The following is a 25,370-nucleotide window of genomic DNA, read 5'->3' as shown; positions in this document are numbered from 1 at the left end:
CAAAAGCAAAACAAACAAACAAAAATTAAGGCAAATTTTCTCATGTATAAAGGGCTTTAAATTTTCATTTTTAGAGTAAACAAATCGAAGAGGTAATATCTAACAGACAAATTATGTTATTAATGCAAAAATTCATAAATACAATAGTTAAGGATGTTTTAGAGACAGAGTTTGCTGCAAGGGTAAGAACACACACTACTCAGAGTGAAGACCTGGAACTCTTATACCTAAGCCTGTACCATAGCCACCCTGAGTAGTTATGGCTATCATCTCTGAAGCCTCACTCTGCAGAGGCACACCCTCACATTGCCCAATCTGCTCACACAGGACAGAGTGATCAGGGGCCAGAATTTGGCATATAAAGCAGAACAGAACCAGTTGCTTCTTATATTTGCTTCTGATACTGTTGTGTTGACTCGCAACCTCAGGAACAGACACCATGGTGCACCTAACTGATGCTGAGAAGGCTACTGTTAGTGGCCTGTGGGGAAAGGTGAATGCTGATAATGTTGGCGCTGAGGCCCTGGGCAGGTTGGTATCCAGGTTACAAGGTAGCTCCTAAGTAGAAGTTTGGTGCTTGGAGACAGAGGTCTGCTTTCCAGCAGGCACTAACTTTTTTGTCTTCTGGCTATGTTTCCCTTTGTAGGCTGCTGGTTGTCTACCCTTGGACCCAGAGGTACTTTTCTAAATTTGGGGACCTGTCCTCTGCCTCTGCTATCATGGGTAACCCCCAGGTGAAGGCCCATGGCAAGAAGGTGATAAATGCCTTCAATGATGGCCTGAAACACTTGGACAACCTCAAGGGCACCTTTGCTCATCTGAGTGAACTCCACTGTGACAAGCTGCATGTGGATCCTGAGAACTTCAGGGTGAGTCTAATGGGCTCCCCACTGGGTGTCCTTCCTGTGGCTTTCCTGCTCAAATTCCTATCAGAAGGAAAGAGGAAGCAATTCTAGGGAGCAGTTTTGATGATGATGTGTGGATATGCCCTGTGGAGTGTTGACAGGAGTCCAGTTATTTTATCCTCTATTCACAATCACTTCTCCCTCTCACTCTGTTCTTCTATGTTGTCATTTCCTCTTTCTTTGGTAAACTTTTAATTTTTCTGTTGCAGGTTTAAAGTACATCTTTTATGTACTTTCTCTCTCTTTTTTTATTCAGCCATGAGGGTACCTTCTAGACTTTAAAAAACGTAGTACTTTCTCTTTTGTTTCAAGTGTTTCCTGCTACTTTACTCTGAGGACGTAAAGATCAATGATTCACTCATTCCACACCTGTAAGGAATAGTAGAACAATAATTGGCTTTCAGGCTAAGATGATAGGGAAATATATATTTTGCATATAAATTTTGTCTGCTAGAGGAATTCTTATCAAAATTGACCAGGAGAACTCAGTAGTCATTCTGCCTGTCTTTTAAGATTATAACTGCAAACTCCATTTGAAATGGGCCTGCAGTGTCTGATATTGTTGTTCTACTTCATGTTGAAACATCTTCCCTCTTCCCACAGCTCCTGGGCAATATGATTGTGATTGTGTTGGGCCACCACCTGGGCAAGGAATTCACCCCCTGTGCACAGGCTGCCTTCCAGAAGGTGGTGGCTGGAGTGGCCAGTGCCCTGGCTCACAAGTACCACTAAACCTCTTTTCCTGCTCTTGTCTTTGTGCAATGGTCAATTGTTCCCAAGAGAGCATCTGTCAGTTGTTGTCAAAATGACAAAGACCTTTGAAAATCTGTCCTACTAATTAAAGGCATTTACTTTCACTGCAATGGTGTGTTAAATTAATTGTATCTCATAGAAGGGTTCATGCTTAGGTTTCAAGATACAAAGCAGTGAGCGTTCAGTTCTGACCTTGGGGAAATAAATGATTTGTGCTTCATGATATATGCTGGGACAGTAAGGTATAAGGCACAGCTCCTAATGCTCCCCTCTGAACACCTAAGAGAAAATTCAAGACATGGTTTCATTTACACACTAGATTTTGGTTACATTTTATGTAAATTACTTGTTTTCTCTAGTTTTCCTCATAAATGTCTCCTGTCTTTTCTCTTACCTACCCAGCACCTCACAGATTTCTAGCCAATAATTCTTCTTGCCTAAAATTACCACTATTCTCTAAAGTTTACCTAGCTACATTTATTTTTCCTGAATCTGTTACCTTAGACATCTCCAATAGCAATAGAGGTATGCTTAAAGAGAGAATAGAAGTGCTCTGTTTGTCATAACATGCCTCCACAGTCAATATTCACTATGAGTTTTCAAATGGTGTTTTCTCTGGGACCGTCACACATCACACCAGGCTCTGGCCTGAGTTAGGAGTTAAGAATGAGAGAAATATAAGAAATGGCACCCTTCACAATAGTCACAAATAATATAAAATACATCAGTGTGACTCTAACCAAGCAAGTGAAAGATTTGTATGACAAGAACTTCAAGTCTCCAGAGAACCAAATAATCCTATTGAAAATGGGGTACATTTGCAACTAAGGAATATTGAATGACTGAGAAGCACCTAAAGAAAATGTTCAGCATCCTTATTCATCAGGGAAATGCAAATAAAAATAGCCCTGAGATTCACTCTTACACCAGTCAGAATGGCTAAGTTCAAAAACTCAGGGGACAGCAGATGCAGGTGGTTTGCAAGCTGGTACTACTCTGGAAATAAGTCTGGAGGTTTCTTAGAAAATTGGACATAATGCTACCTGAGAACCTGGCTATATCACTCCTGGGCACACATTCAAAAGATACTCCAACACGTAACAAGGACACATGTTCCACTATGTTCATAACAGCCTTATTTATATTAGGCAGAAGCTGGAAAGAACTCAGATGTCCTTCAACAGAGGAACAGATACAGAAAGTATGGTACACTTATACAGTGGAATACTACTCAGCTATTACAAATAATGACTACATGAAATTCTGAGGCAAATGGATGGAACTAGAAAGTATCCTCTTGAGTGAGGTAACCCAGTCAGAAAACAACACACTTGGTATGCACTCACTGGTAAGTGGATATTAGCCTAAAAGCCTGGAATTCCCAAAAAATAATTACAGACTATATGAAGCTCAAGAAAAAGAAAGACCATAATGTGAATGCTTAAGTCCTTCTTAAAATGGTGAACAAAATACCTAAAGGAGGAAATACAGGGACAAAGAGTGGAGCAGGAACTAAAAGAAAGGTCATCCTGTGACTGTCCTACCTGGAGATCCATCCCATATGCAGCCACCAAATCCAGTCACTATTGCTGATGCCAACAAGTGCTTGCTGACAGGAATCTGATATTGATTTCTCCTGAAAGGCTCTGCCAGAGTCTTATAGATGCGGACCCTTGTAGCTAACCATCCAACTGAGCATGGGGACCCCATTGGAGGAGTTAGAGAAAGGTCTGAAGGAGCTGAAGGGGTTTTCAACCCCATAGGAAGAACAACAATATCAATTAACCAGAATCCCTAGGGACTAAACCACCAACAAAAGAGTATATACATGGAGGGACCCATGCCTCCAGCTGCATATGCAGCAGAGGATGGTAGTGTCTGGCATCAATAGGAGAAGCTCTTGGTCCTATGAAGACTGGTTTCCCCAGCATAGGAGAATGTTAGTGTGTTAAGTTGGGAATGATTGGGTGGGAGTATCTTCCTAGAAGTAGGGGGAGGAGGGGAAATGGAATAACATTTGAAATGTAAATACAGAAATTATCCAATAATAAATAAAAACAGTCAACAAATGAAACATTTAAGACAATTTAAAGATGTTGATAACTGATATTATATTTTGTTTTTTGTACTTTTTTCATTGCTTACATTAACATTAAATGTTATAAAAATAATAATAAAAAAGACTAGAGAGAATAAGAATACCTAGTTTTTAAGGCTCATTACTGGTGTCTTATGCAATTTCCCTTAGATGAAAGCACTTATTTTTCTTAATAAATCTATCTTCAATATCCAGGAATGGGTTGATATCAAATCTCTTCTTCATAGAGTCGGACAACTTTTATTCTTATGGAGTTACTAGAATTAACACAATAGCTAATATACCCTCAATTTCTTTTTCTTTCTATAACCATCCAGGTTATGCTCAATTCTGGAAACTAAATATACGTTCCAAGTTTTCTATACTCTACTCTCTGTTACAGTAAGATTTTGAGATGACTACATTAATACGTGAACTTTATTTACAGAACGATCTGTATAGGCACAGAATAAAATAACCCAAATTTTATGAGATTGAGCCCTTGTCATAAGGCAAAAAAATGCAACTGTACATGAACTAAAGACTTAGAGTAAAATGAGAAATTAGATAACATAAAGAATAAAATATAGGATCCATTAAAATAGTTCTGAGCCCAGGTATTTCATGTCCCTCTTGAATGCAGCATCCAATGCTCTTAAATCTATATACCATTGTTCTCAAAGCAGTGTCTTCCATTTAAGCTTTTTATAACTGTCCCATAATTCCTATAAGTAGGACTTTTGCCTAGCTAGAAGGATAGGATGAGCAATCCATTTTGCAGTAGGTAGAGCCCTTGCCTACTTTTTCTTGGTTTGATGAACATTAGTAGTAGACACTGGTTCAAAGAGAGCTAGATGGTGTTGTACATCATTTCACAGTTGGACTCCTTGACTGAATCCTAATTATAATGTATTAGTTTTATTTTTCTCTGAAGCAGATGGAGGTGGTTGATTTACCCACATTGTTTTTAGGTACTGGGGAAGTGGGGTGGGTTCTAGTCCAGTAATCCTCTCTCGATCTGTAAGAAGAACCAGAGGCCTGATTGAATGTTACCCTCTGGATCAACTGGAGCTGGAGGTGTGGATGCAAATTCTCCCACACTCCTTTTCCAAGAAACAAAGACACTTTGCAGAATGTGTTTTTAAAAGTTATCTAGTAACTACACATTCAATAGTACTGAGAGTTCCAAAAATCCACAGGCTTTCAGGACAGAGACAGAGCTACTCCAGAGTCATTTCAGGAAGCATAATCTTACATTCCTGAGCAAGGAAAATCTTCCTAAAAGTCAGGCATGAAGTAAGAACCAGAGGTAGTCTGTCTGGTCATCCAGGATAGAGCCTAACATGACTGAAAGAAACTTCTTAACAAAGTGAATAAAATGATTCCTGATGATATTCTCACATACTCATAGATTGGTGCCCAGTTCAGTCATCATGATAGTCATCATTCAACAACGGATAGGAGCTGATACAGAGCCACAGTGTTTACTAGGAAGAGCAACGGGATCCCCAAAGAAGAGGAAGAGGAAGAATTCTAGGAGGCAGAGGAGTTGAGGACTTGACCAGAAGATGAATGACTAAACGAGTAAACAGGACTCATAGGGATAGGAGGAGAGAGACAGGAAGAGAGAGAGAGAGAGAGGGGGTGGGGAGAGACAGAGAGAGGGAGAGAGAGACAGAGAGAGGGAGAGAGAGACAGAGAGACAGAGAGACAGAGACAGAGACACACACAGAGAAACAGGGAGACAGACAGATTAAGAGACAGAGATAGAGAGAGACAGAGAAACAGAGACAGAGCAAGAGCTGAGCTAATCTACTGCTAAGAAGTGCTTGCTACTTCTCTTCATGGTTCAACACTTTCACATATCTCTCTCACACACATGAGTCATTCTCACCCTATGTCCCTCCCTCATCCTCTCATGCTGAAGCCTCCTTTCTGAGGTCCTCCTCCTCCTTTCATGTCTTCTCTTTGTGTGAACCTCAGAGCTTATTTAAGGCTTCCTGGGGGTTTTTAACATCAGAAAGTTAGCTTTTCTTAGCATGAAAAGTTGAGGACATTTTATGTTAGAGTTTTGAGGATGGAAGTAAAATGAGACGGGAAGGGCATGAAGATGAAACTTGAATAATTTAACAGTAATTGCAAATATAGAGAAGGAGCAAATGGGACTAGGTAAGGACTATCAAGCAAGAAAATGACTCTATGCAAACATAGTATACACCTGGAAGCAGAATGAGTGACTGAATCAGTGAGGGTGAGGGAAGTGAGGAGAGAGAGAGAGAGAGAGAGAGAGAGAGAGAGAGAGAGAGAGAGAGAGAAAGAGAGTTCTTGAACACAGGAAAAACACAGGGAAAGTCATTCAAGCTCCTTGCTACTGGATTTCCTTGTCAGTAGGAAAACCTTTCTTCTTTCCCTCCCTCTTTCTTTCTCTCTTTCAATTTTCCCTCCTTTCTCTCTCTCTCCTTTTCTTCACCCTTTCTATTTCACGAAACTTTCCATTTAAGTGACAGGAAGTCCTTCTGATATTCCAGACATCTGCAGATGATGACAGACAGAAAAACAGAACTGGACCATTCAATCTTTCCTTCCAGATAATGGGTTGTCTGAAAATTACTTTTAATCTTTGGGCTACAGCTAGCTTCGAATTCATTTTTTTTTCTGAATTGAGAGTTCTTTTTTTCTGTTTCTCCATCTCAAGAACTAAAAGAGAGAGAAATATCCAAGACATGATCAATTCAGCTGCATGCTACTTCCTCCAAATTACATGACTAAATGAACAAATTATAGAAATAAGGAAACACATAAAACATACTTGAAATAAATGAATACATATTTATTTTCCTACATAAAGATTTCTTCCAAAGACGAAGAAAACCAATAGAAGAATGATTATGTTGTCTTTTTCTTATGTTCTCTAATCTACATTAGTGGGGGGAGATCCTCTCATGCACTCAAATTAAAAACAAAGAAAGAAACAACCCCCCCAAAAGCAAAACAAACAAACAAAAATTAAGGCAAATTTTCTCATGTATAAAGGGCTTTAAATTTTCATTTTTAGAGTAAACAAATCGAAGAGGTAATATCTAACAGACAAATTATGTTATTAATGCAAAAATTCATAAATACAATAGTTAAGGATGTTTTAGAGACAGAGTTTGCTGCAAGGGTAAGAACACACACTACTCAGAGTGAAGACCTGGAACTCTTATACCTAAGCCTGTACCATAGCCACCCTGAGTAGTTATGGCTATCATCTCTGAAGCCTCACCCTGCAGAGGCACACCCTCACATTGGCAATCTGCTCACACAGGACAGAGTGATCAGGGGGCAGAATTTGGCATATAAAGCAGAACAGAATGAGTTGCTTCTTATATTTGCTTCTGATACTGTTGTGTTGACTCGCAACCTCAGGAACAGACACCATGGTGCACCTAACTGATGCTGAGAAGGCTACTGTTAATGGCCTGTGGGGAAAGGTGAACCCTGTTGAAATTGGCGCTGAGTCCCTTGCCAGGTTGGTATCCAGGTTACAAGGATACAGCTCCTAAGTAGAAGTTTGGTGCTTGGAGACAGAGGTCTGCTTTCCAGCAGGCACTAACTTTTATTGTCTCCTGGCTATGTTTCCCTTTGTAGTCTGCTTATTGTCTACCCTTGGACCCAGAGGTACTTTTCTAAATTTGGGGACCTGTCCTCTGTCTCTGCTATCATGGGTAACCCCCAGGTGAAGGCCCATGGCAAAAAGGTGATAAACGCCTTCGATGATGGCCTGAAACACTTGGACAACCTCAAGGGCACCTTTGGCAGCCTCAGTGAACTCCACTGTGACAAGCTGCATGTGGATCCTGAGAACTTCAGGGTGAGTCTGATGGGCTCCCCACTGGGTGTCTTTCCTGTGGCTTTCCTGGTCACCTTCCTATCAGAAGGAAAGAGGAAGCCACTCTAGGAAGCAGTTTTGATGAAGGTGTGTGGGTGTGCCCTGTGGAGTGTTGACAGGAGTCCAGTTATTTTATCCTCTACTCACAATCACTTCTCCCTCTCACTCTGTTCTATGTTATCATTTCGTCTTTCTTGAGTAAACTTTTAATTTTTAGTTGCGGTTTTTTCTTTTTTAAAAAAATTAATTAACTGACTTATTTACTTTCCATCCTGATCTCAGTTTCCCCTCCTCCTCTCTTACCTCCTCTTTCTATTACCCTACCTCTTTCTTTTCTCCTCATTTCAATTTTGTCTTTTTTATCTACTTTTTGTTTTCTTTTTTTTAAATTTTTTTTAATTTATTTAATACGTAATAATAATTCTTTGGTTTCCGGGTAAACATCCCCCTCCCCGCTCCCCTTCCTTATGGGTGTTCCCCTCCCAACCATCCCCCCATTGCCGCCCTCCCCCCAACAGTCTAGTTCACTGGGGGTTCAGTCTTAGCAGGACCCAGGGCTTCCCCTTCCACTGGTGCTCTTACTAGGATATTCATTGCTACCTATGAGGTCAGAGTCCAGGATCAGTCCATGCATAGTCTTTAGGTAGTGGCTTAGTCCCTGGAAGCTCTGGATGCTTGGCATTGTTGTACATATGGGGTCTCGAGCCCCTTCAAGCTCTTCCAGTTCTTTCTCTGATTCCTTCAACGGGGGTCCTATTCTCAGTTTAGTGGTTTGCTGCTGGCATTCGCCTCTGTATTTGCTGTATTCTGGCTGTGTCTCTCAGGAGAGATCTATATCCGGCTCCTGTCGGTCTCCACTTCTTTGCTTCATCCATCTTGTCTAATTGGGTGGCTGTATATGTATGGGCCACATGTGGGGCAGGCTCTGAATGGGAGTTCCTTCAGTCTCTGTTTTAATCTTTGCCTCTCTCTTCCCTGCCAAGGGTATTCTTGTTCCCCTTTTAGAGAAGGAGTGAAGCATTCACATTTTGATCATCCGTCTCGAGTTTCATTTGTTCTAGGCATCTAGGGTAATTCAAGCATTTGGGCCAAAAGCCACTTATCAGTGAGTGCATACCATGTATGTCTTTCTGTGTTTGGGTTAGCTCACTCAGGATGATATTTTCCAGTTCCAACCATTTGCCTACGAATTTCATAAAGCCGTTGTTTTTGATAGCTGTGTAATATTCCATTGTGTAGATGTACCACATTTTCTGTATCCATTCCTCTGTTGAAGGGCATCTGGGTTCTTTCCAGCTTCTGGCTATTATAAATAAGGCTGCGATGAACATAGTGGAGCACGTGCCTTTTGTATATGTTGGGGCATCTTTTGGGTATATGCCCAAGAGAGGTATAGCTGGATCCTCAGGCAGTTCAATGTCCAATTTTCTGAGGAACCTCCAGACTGATTTCCAGAATGGTTGTACCAGTCTGCAATCCCACCAACAATGGAGGAGTGTTCCTCTTTCTCCACATCCTCGCCAGCATCTGCTGTCACCTGAGTTTTTGATCTTAGCCATTCTCACTGGTGTGAGGTGAAATCTCAGGGTTGTTTTGATTTGCATTTTCCTTATGACTAAAGATGTTGAACATTTCTTTAGGTGTTTCTCAGCCATTCGGCATTCCTCAGCTGTGAATTCTTTGTTTAGCTCTGAACCCCATTTTTTAATAGGGTTATTTGTCTCCCTGCGGTCTAACTTCTTGAGTTCTTTGTATATTTTGGATATAAAGCCTCTATCTGTTGTAGGATTGGTAAAGATCTTTTCCCAATCTGTTGGTTGCCGATTTTTCCTATCACGGTGTCCTTAGCCTTACAGAAGCTTTGCAGTTTTATGAGATCCCATTTGTCGATTCTTGATCTTAGAGCATAAGCCATTGGTGTTTTGTTCAGGAAATTTTTTCCAGTGCCCATGTGTTCCAGATGCTTCCCTAGTTTTTCTTCTATAAGTTTGAGTGTATCAGGTTTGATGTGGAGGTCCTTGATCCACTTGGACTTAAGCTTTGTACAGGGTGATAAGCATGGATCGATCTGCATTCTTCTACATGTTGACCTCCAGTTGCACCAGCACCATTTGCTGAAAATGCTATCTTTTTTCCATTGGATGGTTTTGGCTCCTTTGTCAAAAATCATGTGACCATAGGTGTGTGGGTTCACTTCTGGGTCTTCAATTCTATTCCATTGGTCTATCTGTCTGTCTCTGTACCAATACCATGCAGTTTTTATCACTATTGCTCTGTAATACTGCTTGAGTTCAGGGATAGTGATTCCCCCTGAAGTCCTTTTACTGTTGAGGATAGTTTTAGCTATCCTGGGTTTTTTGTTATTCCAGATGAATTTGAAAATTGTTCTGTCTAACTCTTTGAAGAATTGGATTGGTATTTTGATGGGGATTGCATTGAATCTGTAGATCGCTTTTGGTAAAATGGCCATTTTTACTATATTAATCCTGCCAATCCATGAGCATGGGAGATCTTTCCATCTTCTGAGGTCTTCTTCAATTTCTTTCTTCAGTGTCTTAAAGTTCTTATTGTACAGATCTTTTACTTGCTTGGTTAAAGTCACACCGAGTTACTTTATATTATTTGGGTCTATTATGAAGGGTGTCGTTTCCCTAATTTCTTTCTCGGCTTGTTTCTCTTTTGTGTAGAGGAAGGCTACTGATTTATTTGAGTTAATTTTATACCCAGCCACTTTGCTGAAGTTGTTTATCAGCTTTAGTAGTTCTCTGGTGGAACTTTTGGGATCACTTAAATAAACTATCATATCATCTGCAAATAGTGATATTTTGACTTCTTCTTTTCCGATCTGTATCCCCTTGACCTCCTTTTGTTGTCTGATTGCTCTGGCTAGAACTTCAAGAACTATATTGAATAAGTAGGGAGAGAGTGGGCAGCCTTGTCTAGTCCCTGATTTTAGTGGGATTGCTTCAAGTTTCTCTCCATTTAGTTTAATGTTAGCAACTGGTTTGCTGTATATGGCTTTTACTATGTTTAGGTATGGGCCTTGAATTCCTATTCTTTCCAGGACTTTTATCATGAAGGGGTGTTGAATTTTGTCAAATGCTTTCTCAGCATCTAGTGAAATGATCATGTGGTTTTGTTCTTTCAGTTTGTTTATATAATGGATCACGTTGATGGTTTTCCGTATATTAAACCATCCCTGCATGCCTGGGATGAAGCCTACTTGATCATGGTGGATGATTGTTTTGATGTGCTCTTGAATTCGGTTTGCCAGAATTTTATTGAGTATTTTTGCGTCGATATTCATAAGGGAAATTGGTCTGAAGTTCTCTTTCTTTGTTGGGTCTTTGTGTGGTTTAGGTATAAGAGTAATTGTGGCTTCATAGAAGGAATTCGGGAGTGATCCATCTGTTTCAATTTTGTGGAATAGTTTGGATAATATTGTTATGAGGTCTTCTATGAAGGTTTGATAGAATTCTGCACTAAACCCGTCTGGACCTGGGCTCTTTTTGGTTGGGAGACCTTTAATGACTGCTTCTATTTCCTTAGGAGTTATGGGGTTGTTTAACTGGTTTATCTGTTCCTGATTTAACTTCGGTACCTGATATTTGTCTAGGAAATTGTCCATTTCCTGTACATTTTCAAGTTTTGTTGAATATAGGCTTTTATAGTAAGATCTGATGATTTTTTGAATTTCCTCTGAATCTGTAGTTATGTCTCCCTTTTCATTTCTGATTTTGTTAATTTGGACACACTCTCTGTGTCCTCTCGTTAGTCTGGCTAAGGGTTTATCTATCTTGTTGATTTTCTCAAAGAACCAACTTTTGGTTCTGTTGATTCTTTCTATGGTCCTTTTTGTTTCTACTTGGTTGATTTCAGCTCTGAGTTTGATTATTTCCTGCCTTCTACTCCTCCTGAGTGTATTTGCTTCTTTTTGTTCTAGAGCTTTTAGGTGTGCTGTCAAGCTGCTGACATATGCTCTTTCCTGTTTCTTTCTGCAGGCACTCAGCGCTATGAGTTTTCCTCTTAGCACAGCTTTCATTGTGTCCCATAAGTTTGGGTATGTTGTACCTTCATTTTCATTAAATTCTAAAAAGTTTTTAATTTCTTTCTTTATTTCTTCCTTGACTAGGTTATCATTGAGTAGAGCATTGTTCAATTTCCACGTATATGTGGGCATTCTTCCCTTATTGTTATTGAAGACCAGTTTTAGGCCGTGGTGGTCTGATAGCACGCATGGGATTATTTCTATCTTTCTGTACCTGTTGAGGCCCGTTTTTTGACCAACTATATGGTTAATTTTGGAGAAAGTACCATGAGGAGCTGAGAAGAAGGTATATCCTTTTGCTTTAGGATAGAATGTTCTATAAATATCTGTTAAGTCCATTTGGCTCATGACTTCTCTTAGTCTGTCTACGTCTCTGTGTAATTTCTGTTTCCATGATCTGTCCATTGATGAGAGTGGGGTGTTGAAATCTCCCACTATTATTGTGTGAGGTGTAATGTGTGTTTTGAGCTTTAGTAAGGTTTCTTTTACATATGTAGGTGCCCTTGTATTTGGGGCATAGATATTTAGGATTGAGAGTTCATCTTGGTGGATTTTTCCTTTGATGAATATGAAGTGTCCTTCCTTATCTTTTTTGATGACTTTTAATTGAAAATTTATTTTATTTGATATTAGAATGGCTACTCCAGCTTGCTTCTTCTGACCATTTGCTTGGAAAGTTGTTTTCCAGCCTTTCACCCTGAGGTAGTGTCTGTCTTTGTCTCTGAGGTGTGTTTCCTGTAGGCAGCAGAATGCAGGGTCCTCATTGCCTATCCAGTTTGTTAATCTATGTCTTTTTATTGGGGAGTTGAGGCCATTGATGTTGAGAGATATTAAGGAATAGTGATTATTGCTTCCTGTTATATTCATATTTGGATGTGAGTTTATGTTTTTGTGCTTTTCTTCTCTTTGTTTTGTTGCCAAGACGATTAGTTTCTTGCTTCTTCTAGGGTATAGCTTGCCTCCTTATGTTGGGCTTTACCATTTATTATCCTTTGTAGTGCTGGATTTGTAGAAAGATATTGTGTAAATTTGGTTTTGTCATGGAATATCTTGGTTTCTCCATCTATGTTAATTGAGAGTTTTGCAGGATACAGTTACCTGGGCTGGCACTTGTGTTCTCTTAGGGTCTGTATGACATCTGTCCAGGATCTTCTGGCCTTCATAGTTTCTGGCGAAAAGTCTGGTGTGATTCTGATAGGTCTGCCTTTATATGTTACTTGACCTCTTTCCCTTACGGCTTTTAATATTCTTTCTTTATTTTGTGCGTTTGGTGTTTTGACTATTATGTGACGGGAGGTGTTTCTTTTCTGGTCCAATCTATTTGGAGTTCTGTAGGCTTCCTGCATGCCCATGGGCATCTCTTTTTTTAGGTTAGGGAAGTTTTCTTCTATGATTCTGTTGAAGATATTTACTGGTCCCTTGAGCTGGGAGTCTTCACTCTCTTCTATACCTATTATCCTTAGGTTTGATCCTCTCATTGAGTCCTGGATTTCCTGTATGTTTTGGACCAGTAGCTTTTTCCGCTTTACATTATCTTTGACAGTTGAGTCAATGATTTCTAGGGAATCTTCTGCTCCCGAGATTCTCTCTTCCATCTCTTGTACTCTGTTGGTGAGGCTTCTATCTACAGCTCCTTGTCTCTTCTTTTGATTTTCTATATCCAGGGTTGTTTCCATGTGTTCTTTCTTGATTGCTTCTATTTCCATTTTTAATTCCTTCAACTGTTTGATTGTGTTTTCCTGGAATTCTTTCAGGCATTTTTGCGATTCTTCTCTGTAGGCTTCTACTTGTTCTCTAAGGGAGTTCTTCACGTCTTTCTTGAAGGCCTCTAGCATCATGATCAAATATGATTTTGAAACTAGATCTTGCTTTTCTGGTGTGTTTGGATATTCCATGTTTATTTTGGTGGGAGAATTGGGCTCCGATGATGCCATGTAGTCTTGGTTTCTGTTGCTTGGGTTCCTGCGCTTGCCTCCTGCCATCAGATTATCTCTAGTGTTACTTTGTTCTGCTATTTCTGACAGTAGCTAGACTGTCCTATAAGCCTGTGTGTCAGGAGTGCTGTAGACCTGTTTTCCTGTTTTCTTTCAGCCAGTTATGGGGACAGAGTGTTCTGCTTTCGGGCTTGTAGTTTTTCCTCTCTACAGGTCTTTAGCTGTTCCTGTGGGCCTGTGTCTTGAGTTCACCAGGCAGGTCACTTGCAGGGGAAAAGTTGGTCCTACCTGAGGTTCCGAGGCTCAAGTGTGCTCGTGGGGTACTGCCTAAGTCCTCTCCACGGGGGCAGCAACCGAGGAGATCTGCGCCGCTCTTTCCGGGAGCCTCCGTGCACCAGGGTTCCAGATGGCATTTGGTGTTTTCTACTTTTTGTTTTCTTTTAAGTATTTCCTAGTAACTTGCTCTGAGGACAAGTTAGATATGTGAGTCCCTGTTTCTTCCCACAGCTCTAAAGAATAGTAGCAGCAATTGGCTTTCATGCCAGGGTGGAAGGGCTGCATTATTTTACATATAAATTCTGTTTGACATAGCAGAATTCTTGTTATAATTTTTCAGTACTTTAAGTTGGAAACAAAAACGCCATTTGAAATGAGCCTGAAGTGTCTGGTATTTTTGCTCTGCAATTATGTTGATGGTTCTTCCCTCTTCCCACAGCTCCTGGGCAATATGATTGTGATTATGATGGGCCACCACCTGGGCAAAGAATTCACCCCGAGTGCACAGGCTGCCTTCCAGAAGGTGGTGGCTGGAGTGGCCAGTGCCCTGGCTCACAAGTACCACTAAACCTCTTTTCCTGCTCTTGTCTTTGTGCAATGGTCAATTGTTCCCAAGAGAGCTTCTGTCAGTTGTTGTCAAAATGACAAAGACCTTTGAAAATCTGTCCTACTAATTAAAGGCATTTACTTTCACTGCAATGAAATATAGTGTTAAATGTGTTAAATTAATTGTGTCTCACAGAAGGGTTCATGCTAAGGTTTCAAGATACAAAGCAGTGAGGGTTCAGTTCTGACCTTGGGGAAATAAATGATTTGTGCTTCATGATATATGCTGGGACAGTAAGCTATAAGGCACAGCTCCTAATACTCCCCTCTGAACACCTAAGAGAAAATTCAAGACATGGTTTCATTTACACACTAGATTTTGGTTACATTTTATGTAAATTACTTGTTTTCTCTAGTTTTCCTCATAAATGTCTCCTGTCTTTTCTCTTACCTACCCAGCACCTCACAGATTTCTAGTCAATAATTATTCTTGCCTAAAATTACCATTATTCTCTAAAGCTTTCCCTCCATGTTTACCTAGCTAAGTTTATTTTCTTCTGAATCTGTTACCTTAGACATCTCCAATAGCAATAGAGGTATGCTTAAAGAGAGAATAGAAGTGCTCTGTTTGTCACAACATGCCTCCACATTCAATATTCACTATGAGTTTTCAAATGGTGCTTTCTCTGGGACCGTTACACAACATACCATGCTCTGGCCTGAGTTAGGAGTTAAGAATGAGAGAAATATAAGACTAGAGGGAATAAGAATACCTATTTTTGAAGGCTCATTACTGGTGTTTTATGCAATTTCCCTTAAATGAAAGCACTTATTTTTCTTAATAAATCTATCTTCAATATCCAGGAATGGGTTGGTATCAAATCTCTTCTACATAGAGTAGGACAACTTTTATTCTCATGGAGTTAATAGAATTAACACAATAGGTAATATATCCTCAATTTCTTTTTCTTTCTATAACCATCCAGGTTATGTTCAATTCTGCAAACAAAATATACGTTCCAAGTTTTCTTTACTCTACTCTCTGTTACAGTAAGATTTTGAGATGACTACATTAATACGTGACCTTTATTTACAGAATGATCTGTATAGGCACAGAATAAAATAACGCAAATTTTATTAGATTGAGCCCTTGTCATAAGGCATGAAAATGCAACTGTACATGAACTAAAGACTTAGAGTAAAATGAGAAATTAGAAACCACAAAGAATAAAATGTAGGACCCATTAAAATAGTTCTGGGCTCCGGTATTTCATGCATACCTACAATTTTTTATTATTGCTAAGAAGTCGAGTATATTTATAGAATGTGGCCCTCTTGAATGGAGCATCCAGTGCTCTAAAATCTATATACCATTGTTCTCAAAGCAGTGTCTTCCATTTAAACTTTTTATAACTGTCCCATAATTCCTATAAGTAGGACTTTTGCCTAGCTAGAAGGATAGGATGAGCAATCCTTTTTGCAGTAAGTAGAGCCCTTGCCTGCTTTTTTTCTTGGTTTGATGAAGATTAGTGGTAGACACTGGTTCAAAGAGAGTTAGATGGTGATGCACATCATTTCATAGTTGGACTCCTTGACTGAATCCTAATTATAATGTATTAGTTTTATTTTTCTCTGAAGCAGATGGAGCTGGTAGCTTTTCCCACATTGTTTCTAGGTCCTGGTGAAGTAGGGTGGGTTCTAGTCCAATAATGCTCTCTGGATCTGTAAGAAGAACCAGAGGCCTGGTTGAATGTTACCCTCTGGATCAACTGGAGCTGGAGGTGTGGATGCAAATTCTCCCATGTAGGGAGTCATATTGGATTTGGGCCTGGCTGCTTTGTGACTGTATAGCTCAAGGTGGCTACTTGACTCTGGTCTGTATGGCCACAGATGCTCACCCATAAGATGGCTGCTGTAAGATTATGAGATTGTTGGACAAAAGCCTTTCCCAGGAAGATTCAGGGAACAGTCACAGTATATTTTAGCCTGAGCAAAGCTAGGGCCCTACCCTGAGCAGATTCCTGAGAAGGGCTTGCCCTTTTCAAAGAATATGTCCCCGGAAGACTGTTGCCTCTTTGTTCAAGGAGGATATCTTGCAGTTTATTGATTCACCTTATATCCTTGGGCACTTCTCAGTACTCCCCCACTCTAAGCTTCAGTTCCTGCTTCAATACCTGCTTCAGAGCTTTAAGTGCTATACATTCCTCTCAATAACGAGACCATGACAACTGAATCTTGCTTGGTCTCTTTCTTTTCTCCCCGCCTTGACCCTCAGGTAGTACCTCTTCAGGACCCTGAATAACTGGACATGCTGGACGGGTCACTTCCAGACTCCTTTTCTAAGAAACAAAGACACTTTGCAGTGTGTGTTTTTAAAAGTTATATAGTAACTACACTTCCGATAGTACTGAGAGTTCCAAAAATCCACAGGCTTTCAGGACAGAGACAGAGCTACTCCAGAGTCATTTCAGGAAGCATAATCTTACATTCCTGAGCAAGGAAAATCTTCCTAAAAGTCAGGCATGAAGTAAGAACCAGAGGTAGTCTGTCTGGTCATCCAGGATAGAGCCTAACATGACTGAAAGAAACTTCTTAACAAAGTGAATAAAATGATTCCTGATGATATTCTCACATACTCATAGATTGGTGCCCAGTTCAGTCATCATGATAGTCATCATTCAACAACGGATAGGAGCAGATACAGAGCCACAGTGTTTACTAGGAAGAGCAACGGGATCCCCAAAGAAGAGGAAGAGGAAGAATTCTAGGAGGCAGAGGAGTTGAGGACTTGACCAGAAGATGAATGACTAAACGAGTAAACAGGACTCATAGGGATAGGAGGAGAGAGACAGGAAGAGAGAGAGAGAGAGAGGGGGTGGGGAGAGACAGAGAGAGGGAGAGAGAGACAGAGAGAGGGAGAGAGAGACAGAGAGACAGAGAGACAGAGACACACACAGAGAAACAGGGAGACAGACAGATTAAGAGACAGAGATAGAGAGAGACAGAGAAACAGAGACAGAGCAAGAGCTGAGCTAATCTACTGCTAAGAAGTGCTTGCTACTTCTCTTCATGGTTCAACACTTTCACATATCTCTCTCACACACATGAGTCATTCTCACCCTATGTCCCTCCCTCATCCTCTCATGCTGAAGCCTCCTTTCTGAGGTCCTCCTCCTCCTTTCATGTCTTCTCTTTGTGTGAACCTCAGAGCTTATTTAAGGCTTCCTGGGGTTTTTAACATCAGAAAGTTAGCTTTTCTTAGCATGAAAAGTTGAGGACATTTTATGTTAGAGTGTTGAGAATGGAAGTAAAATGAGACGGGAAGGGCATGAAGATGAAACTTGAATAATTTAACAGTAATTGCAAATATAGAGAAGGAGCAAATGGGACTAGGTAAGGACTATCAAGCAAGAAAATGACTCTATGCAAACATAGTACACCTGGAAGCAGAATGAGTGACTGAATCAGTGAGGGTGAGGGAAGTGAGGAGAGAGAGAGAGAGAGAGAGAGAGAGAGAGAGAGAGAGAGAGAGTTCTTGAACACAGGAAAAACACAGGGAAAGTCATTCAAGCTCCTTGCTACTGGATTTCCTTGTCAGTAGGAAAACCTTTCTTCTTTCCCTCCCTCTTTCTTTCTCTCTTTCAATTTTCCCTTCCTTTCTCTCTCTCTCCTTTTCTTCACCCTTTCTCTTTCACGAAACTTTCCATTTAAGTGACAGGAAGTCCTTCTGATATTCCAGACATCTGCAGATGATGACAGACAGAAAAACAGAACTGGACCATTCAATCTTTCCTTTCAGATAATGGATTGTCTGAAAATTACTATTAATCTTTGGGCTACAGCTAGCTTCGAATTCATTTTTTTTCTGAATTGAGAGTTCTTTTTTTCCGTTTCTCCATCTCAAGAACTAAAAGAGAGAGAAATATCCCAGACATGATAAATTCAGCTGCATGCTACTTCCTCCAAATTACATGACTAAATGAACAAATTATAGAAATAAGGATACACATAAAACATACTTGAAATAAATGAATACATATTTATTTTCCTACCCAAAGATTTCTTCCAAAGACGAAGAAAACCAATAGAAGAATGATTATGTTGTCTTTTTCTTATGTTCTCTAATCTACATTAGTGGGGGGAGATCCTTTAATACACTCAAACTAAAAACAAAGAAAGAAACAACCCCCGCAAAAGCAAAACAAACAAACAAAAATTCAGGCAAATTTTCTCATGTATAAAGGGCTTTAAATTTTCCTTTTTATATTAAACAATATCGAAGAGGTAATATCTAACAGACAAATTATGTTATTAATGCAAAAATTCTTAAATATAATATTTAAAGATGTTTTAGAGACAGAGTTTGCTGCAAAGGTAAGAACACACAGTATTCAGAATGAGGACCTGGAACTCTTATACCTAAGCCGGTACCATAGCCACCCTGAGTAGTTATGGCTATCATCTCTGAAGCCTCACCCTGCAGAGACACACCCTCACATTGCCCAATCTGCTCACACAGGACAGAGTGATCAGGGGCCAGAATTTGGCATATAAAGCAGAACAGAACCAGTTGCTTCTTATATTTGCTTCTGATACTGTTGTGTTGACTCGCAACCTCAGGAACAGACACCATGGTGCACCTAACTGATGCTGAGAAGGCTACTGTTAGTGGCCTGTGGGGAAAGGTGAATGCTGATAATGTTGGCGCTGAGGCCCTGGGCAGGTTGGTATCCAGGTTACAAGGTAGCTCCTAAGTAGAAGTTTGGTGCTTGGAGACAGAGGTCTGCTTTCCAGCAGGCACTAACTTTTTTGTCTTCTGGCTATGTTTCCCTTTGTAGGCTGCTGGTTGTCTACCCTTGGACCCAGAGGTACTTTTCTAAATTTGGGGACCTGTCCTCTGCCTCTGCTATCATGGGTAACCCCCAGGTGAAGGCCCATGGCAAGAAGGTGATAAATGCCTTCAATGATGGCCTGAAACACTTGGACAACCTCAAGGGCACCTTTGCTCATCTGAGTGAACTCCACTGTGACAAGCTGCATGTGGATCCTGAGAACTTCAGGGTGAGTCTAATGGGCTCCCCACTGGGTGTCCTTCCTGTGGCTTTCCTGCTCAAATTCCTATCAGAAGGAAAGAGGAAGCAATTCTAGGGAGCAGTTTTGATGATGATGTGTGGATATGCCCTGTGGAGTGTTGACAGGAGTCCAGTTATTTTATCCTCTATTCATAATCACTTCTCCCTCTCACTCTGTTCTTCTATGTTGTCATTTCCTCTTTCTTTGGTAAACTTTTAATTTTTCTGTTGCAGGTTTAAAGTACATCTTTTATGTACTTTCTCTCTTTTTTTTTATTCAGCCATGAGGGTACCTTCTAGACTTTAAAAAACGTAGTACTTTCTCTTTTGTTTCAAGTGTTTCCTGCTACTTTACTCTGAGGACGTAAAGATCAATGATTCACTCATTCCACACCTGTAAGGAATAGTAGAACAATAATTGGCTTTCAGGCTAAGATGATAGGGAAATATATATTTTGCATATAAATTTTGTCTGCTAGAAGAATTCTTATCAAAATTGACCAGGAGAACTCAGTAGTCATTCTGCCTGTCTTTTAAGATTATAACTGCAAACTCCATTTGAAATGGGCCTGCAGTGTCTGATATTGTTGTTCTACTTCATGTTGAAACATCTTCCCTCTTCCCACAGCTCCTGGGCAATATGATTGTGATTGTGTTGGGCCACCACCTGGGCAAGGAATTCACCCCGTGTGCACAGGCTGCCTTCCAGAAGGTGGTGGCTGGAGTGGCCAGTGCCCTGGCTCACAAGTACCACTAAGCCCCCTTTCCTGCTGTTGTCTATGCACAAAGGTTATGTGTCCCCTAGAGAACAACTGTCAACTGTGGGGGGAAATGATGAAGGCCTTTGGGCAGCTAGCTTCTATCTAATAAATGATATTTACTTTCATCGCAATGGTGTGTTTTAATTACTTGTGTTTCTTGGAAGGATTAATGTGAAGCATTTATGATATAAAGCTGTTGGGACATGCTAGAGGGAGGGTGAAAGTCATGTCATTCTATTTCAATTAAAACTATTCAAGAACAAAATACCAAAGAAGTGAGAGTTCCAAAACAAGGCATTCAGTTGGACTTCGTGCTAATTGACTTCTGGTGCTTTGTGATAAGTGGTGAGACAGTAAGTGGCTACTCTGTGGACAACCTTCCCTGACACCTATTTCTTACCACTCAGAAAAGAAGTCAAATAAGGGTTTAATTTACAGCATAGATTTCCACTATGTTTTATAGTTTTTATATTGTTCTAATTTTTCTCACAGATGTCCCTATTTATTTCTCCCAGTACCTCAGAGACTTCAGTCTAATTTCTCCTGGCTCACGTGTCTATTACTCTTTTTTTTATCTGTATATATATATTTATATTTATATAAAAAGACCAATAATAGCAGTGTGTTATGCATCAACAGCAGCAACAGCTTTTCCAGGTTCTGCAGTCATCTGAACAAAACTGTAGAGACATCCAGCACACTCCATTAAAAAAAAAAAAGTAAAAAAACAAAACCCAAGAAAACAGCACAGTTCTGTTACTCTTGTGGTACCTGGCACCATTTTTTTTTTAAATTAGCTTCTCAATCATCATCTGGAAAGAAAACATTCTGAGCAACATCATTAAAAACAGCTCTGATAAAGCATGGTCACTACTACGTATCATAAAGCAGGTACAAGCTATTTTACATCCACAGAGGTATGATACAGTACTGTCCTACATCTATAATACTAGAGGATACAATTTAAAAGGCATTATTTGAGACTTGATTCTACTTTTCCAGCAGAGGGCCCAAAGGATGGTGTGACACAGCTTCGTAAAGAAACATACTCTAGACAGGATTTCCTTTCACTAGTGGCACACTTCTAAGGATTCATTCTCTCCATGAATGTCAGCTAAAACCGTTATTAAAAAAATGAAATATCCCTAGAACAAAACCGTATAACCACCGGATTCACATGAAGATGACCTAGTGGAGACAAGCTGGACCTCACCTTACCAACAAGCTATCAAATCTGTTATGTTTAAACAGTGAGACCTCCAAGGAAGGAGATGCCAAGTAGTGCTTCAAAGCTTCGGACCACAATCAAACACAGCATCCTTTTCAACAGAAGCAGAAGCTCATCTGAATATGCTCATGGATGCTGACATCAACATTTAATCAACTCCTCACTCATCCAGGAAGAGGGGGAGATCAGTTACTACTGTACTTTAATGTGTTCAACAAAATCACCATGTTACAAAAATAGCAAGCTGCCATAATAAAAAATAAGGCTCCTCTATCCAGCACCAGATAGCATCATTTTACTTTCAAGCCTAGAAATTGCACACTTGTATATAAACCAATCGAAGATGAGGATTGAGAGTTCATCTTGGTGGATTTTTCCTTTGATGAATATGAAGTGTCCTTCCTTATCTTTTTTGATGACTTTTAATTGAAAATTGATTTTATTTTATATTAGAATGGCTACTCCAGCTTGCTTCTTCTGACCATTTGCTTGGAAAATTGTTTTCCAGCCTTTCACCCTGAGGTAGTGTCTGTCTTTGTCTCTGAGGTGTGTTTCCTGTAGGCAGCAGAATGCAGGGTCCTCATTGCGTATCCAGTTTGTTAATCTATGTCTTTTTATTGGGGAGTTGAGGCCATTGATATTGAGAGATATTAAGGAATAGTGATTATTGCTTCCTGTTATATTCATATTTGGATGTGAGGTTATGTTTGTGTGCTTTCATTCTCTTTGTTTTGTTGCCAAGACGATTAGTTTCTTGCTTCTTCTGGGGTATAGCTTGCCTCCTTATGTTGGGCTTTACCCTTTATTATCCTTTGTAGTGCTGGATTTGTAGAAAGATATTGTGTAAATTTGGTTTTGTCATGGAATATCTTGGTTTCTCCATCAATGTTAATTGAGAGTTTTGCAGGATACAGTAACCTGGGCTGGCATTTGTGTTCTCTTAGGGTCTGTATGACATCTGTCCAGGATCTTCTGGCCTTCATAGTTTCTGGCGAGAAGTCTGGTGTGATTCTGATAGGTCTGCCTTTATATGTTACTTGACCTTTTTCCCTTACTGCTTTTAATATTCTTTCTTTATTTTGTGCGTTTGGTGTTTTGACAATTATGTGACGGGAGGTGTTTCTTTTCTGGTCCAATCTATTTGGAGTTCTGTAGGCTTCTTGTATGCCTATGGGTATCTCTTTTTTTAGGTTAGGGAAGTTTTCTTCTATGATTTTGTTGAAGATATTTACTGGTCCTTGGGGCTGGGAGTCTTCACCCTCTTCTATACCTATTATCCTTAGGTTTGATCTTCTCATTGAGTCCTGGATTTCCTGTATGTTTTGGACCAGTAGCTTTTTCTGCTTTACATTATCTTTGACAGTTGAGTCAATGATTTCTATGGAATCTTCTGCTCCCGAGATTCTCCCTTCCATCTCTTGTATTCTGTTGGTGATGCTTGAATCTACAGCTCCTTGTCTTTTCTTTTGATTTTCTATGTCCAGGGTTGTTTCCATGTGTTCTTTCTTGATTTCTTCTATTTCCATTTTTAATTCCTTCAACTGTTTGATTGTGTTTTCCTGGAATTCTTTCAGGGATTTTTGCGATTCCTCTCTGTAGGCTTCTACTTGTTCTCTAAGGGAGTTCTTTATGTCTTTCTTGAAGTCCTCCAGCATCATGATCAAATATGATTTTGAAACTAGATCTTGCTTTTCTGGTGTGTTTGGATATTCCGTGTTTGCTTTGGTGGGAGAATTGGGCTCCAATGATGCCATGTAGTCTTGGTTTCTGTTGCTTGGGTTCCTGCGCTTGCCTCTCGCCATCAGATTATCTCTAGTGTTACTTTGTTCTGCTATTTCTGACCGTGGCTAGACTGTCCTATAAGCCTGTGTGTCAGGAGTGCTGTAGACCTGTTTTCCTGTTTTCTTTCAGCCAGTTATGGGGACAGAGTGTTCTGCTTTCGGGCGTGTAGTTTTTCCTCTCTACAGGTCTTCAGCTGTTCCTGTGGGCCTGTGTCTTGAGTTCACCAGGCAGGTTTCTTGCAGGGGAAAAGTTGGTCCTACCTGTGGTTCCAAGGCTCAAGTTTGCTCGTGGGGTACTGCCTAAGTCCTCTCCGCGGCGGCAGCAACCGGGAAGATCTGCGCCGCTCTTTCCGGGAGCCTCCGTGCACCAGGGTTCCAGATGGCGTTTGGTGTTTTCCTCTGGCGTCTGGATGTGCACAGAGTGCAGTCTCTTCTGGTTTCCCAGGCGTGTCTGCCTCTCTGAAGGTTTAGCTCTCCCTCCCACGGGATTTGGGTGCAGAGAACTGTTTATCCGGTCTGTTTTCTTCAGGTTCCGGCAGTGTCTCAGGCGCAGGGATCCTGCTGCTCCTGGGCCCTCCCCTACGGGAACCCAGAGGCCTTATACAGTTGCCTCTTGGGCCAGGGATGTGGGCAGGGGTGGGCAGTGTTGGTGGTCTCCTCCGCTCTGCAGCCTCAGGAGTGCCCACCTGATCAGGCGGTGAGGTCTCTCTCCCACGGGGTTTGGGAGCAGAGAGCTGCTGCGGGCCGGGATCCGCGGGTCGTGTCTATTACTCTTAAAGCATATCTTCCTTGCTTGCTTTTCGATGAACATTTTTTTTCCTAACCTCTTTTATCTTAGAAAACCCCACTCTGTTACAAAGATATGCTTGAAGAGGAAATTCAGGAGCTCTTGAGCCCTTGTCCCCAGCGTCTCCCATCAACAATGATAATGAATCTTCACATACTCACAGCTTGCACTGGAGGGCAGGAGGTTTTAATAGGGGATAAACTCAGGGAGAATATGAGAAGAAACATTTTGTTCTTTGATAGTCTTTGCTGACTTAGGAAGTTTTTACTGGTTCACTGCAAACAGAAGTCCAATTTCCCTACTATGTGTGTGTTGAATATCCCCAAAGTGGATGGAGATTGGTCTCTCTCTGTACTGGTTTCTGGTGGTTTCTTTTTCTTTTCTTTTCTTTTTTTCCGGAGCTGGGGACCGAACCCAGGTCCTTGCGCTTGCTTGGCAAGCGCTCTACCACTGAGCCAAATCCCCAACCCCTGGTGGTTTCTTTTTTCTCCCAGTTTTGTAATTGTTTGTATTGCTCTTGGCAATACTTCATTTTTGCAGTTCCCCACTCTGTAAGCATTTAGTGCATGCTAAATTCTGGAGACAGAATATGAGTTTCAAGTGTTCCTTATCCTGGACTACAAGGCAATGTTGTTAAAGTAATACATATGATACATGATGAATAATTAGAGACCAGTTATGAGATTACAAGATAAAGCCATCAAAGCAAAATTAAATCGATCTGTTGCCTTAAACTCAAAAAATGAAGCAAAGCTTTAAGATATAAAAGTGCAAAATAGCTAGACTAAAATGAAGGGCACAGTTTATTAAGATTGACTATGAGCCAGGTTTGTAGTGCTTGCCTGTGATGCCAGCACTCAAGAACCCAAGGCACAACCATAATGGCAGCCTAGGATACATAGTGAGGGGTTTGTTTTAATAGACAACAGCAAAAGCCAGCTTTTTAAAAGAAAGATGTACCACCAAAAGCACAGACAAGGAGGACAAAAATGAACAAGTAAAATGGAGAATAATAAACTTTCTGCACGGGGGCTTGCAACCCCATAAGAACAACAATACCAACCAATCAGAGCTTCCAGGGATTAAACCACTGCTTAAAGACTATACATGGACTGACCCATGGTTCCAGCTGCATATGTAGCAGAGGATGGCTTTGTTGGGCACCAATGGAAGGAGAAACCCTTGGTCCTGCCAAGGCTGGACCCACTCCCCGTCCCCATGTAGGGAATGTCAGGGCAGGGAGGAGGAAAGGGGGAACACCCTCACAGAAGAAGGGGGAGCAGGAGAGGATAGGGGGCTTGTGGACAGGAAAAACATTTGGAATGTAAATT

At 40.6% G+C, this 25,370-nt stretch overlaps 3 protein-coding genes across 3 annotated transcripts; all 3 read left to right on the top strand.

Annotated features, from left to right (window-relative positions):
• Window positions 1-389: 389 nt before the first annotated feature.
• Window positions 390-1,766, top strand: Hbbl1 (hemoglobin subunit beta like 1). Its single transcript, NM_001113223.2, has 3 exons — window positions 390-531; window positions 647-869; window positions 1,509-1,766. Exons 1-3 carry the CDS (start codon window positions 440-442, stop codon window positions 1,635-1,637), a joined length of 444 nt encoding a protein of 147 aa, NP_001106694.1. The 5' UTR covers window positions 390-439; the 3' UTR covers window positions 1,638-1,766.
• A 5,336-nt stretch (window positions 1,767-7,102) lies between these two features.
• Hbb-bs (hemoglobin, beta adult s chain) lies at window positions 7,103-14,559 on the top strand. The gene is given in 3 exon segments (NM_198776.2): window positions 7,103-7,246; window positions 7,366-7,588; window positions 14,304-14,559. Coding segments are annotated over 3 exon segments (444 nt in total). The 5' UTR covers window positions 7,103-7,154; the 3' UTR covers window positions 14,433-14,559.
• Window positions 14,560-18,988: 4,429 nt separating this feature from the next.
• Hbb-bt (hemoglobin, beta adult t chain) lies at window positions 18,989-20,374 on the top strand. The gene is made up of 3 exons (NM_001111269.2): window positions 18,989-19,133; window positions 19,249-19,471; window positions 20,111-20,374. The coding sequence occupies exons 1-3, from the start codon at window positions 19,042-19,044 to the stop codon at window positions 20,237-20,239; spliced, it is 444 nt and encodes a 147-aa protein (NP_001104739.1). The 5' UTR covers window positions 18,989-19,041; the 3' UTR covers window positions 20,240-20,374.
• Window positions 20,375-25,370: the final 4,996 nt, after the last annotated feature.

The sequence above is a fragment of the Rattus norvegicus genome, chromosome 1, assembly GCF_021556685.1.
Source record: "Rattus norvegicus strain SHRSP/BbbUtx chromosome 1, alternate assembly SHRSP_T2T, whole genome shotgun sequence".
NCBI classification, from domain to species: domain Eukaryota; kingdom Metazoa; phylum Chordata; class Mammalia; order Rodentia; family Muridae; genus Rattus; species Rattus norvegicus.
The sequence above is the reverse complement of the archived record's forward strand: the minus strand, read 5'-3'. Positions and strand labels throughout refer to the sequence as shown.

What these genes read in the sequence shown, in the direction of transcription:
- Hbb-bt (NM_001111269.2), top strand. Translation starts at nt 19,042, where the DNA reads ATGGTGCACCTAACTGATGCTGAGAAGGCTACTGTTAGTGGCCTGTGG. An exon ending in GGCGCTGAGGCCCTGGGCAG is followed by an intron (nt 19,134 to 19,248) that starts GTTGGTATCCAG and finishes TTCCCTTTGTAG; the next exon opens with GCTGCTGGTTGTCTACCCTT. An exon ending in TGGATCCTGAGAACTTCAGG is followed by an intron (nt 19,472 to 20,110) that starts GTGAGTCTAATG and finishes CTCTTCCCACAG; the next exon opens with CTCCTGGGCAATATGATTGT.
- Hbbl1 (NM_001113223.2), top strand. Translation starts at nt 440, where the DNA reads ATGGTGCACCTAACTGATGCTGAGAAGGCTACTGTTAGTGGCCTGTGG. An exon ending in GGCGCTGAGGCCCTGGGCAG is followed by an intron (nt 532 to 646) that starts GTTGGTATCCAG and finishes TTCCCTTTGTAG; the next exon opens with GCTGCTGGTTGTCTACCCTT. An exon ending in TGGATCCTGAGAACTTCAGG is followed by an intron (nt 870 to 1,508) that starts GTGAGTCTAATG and finishes CTCTTCCCACAG; the next exon opens with CTCCTGGGCAATATGATTGT.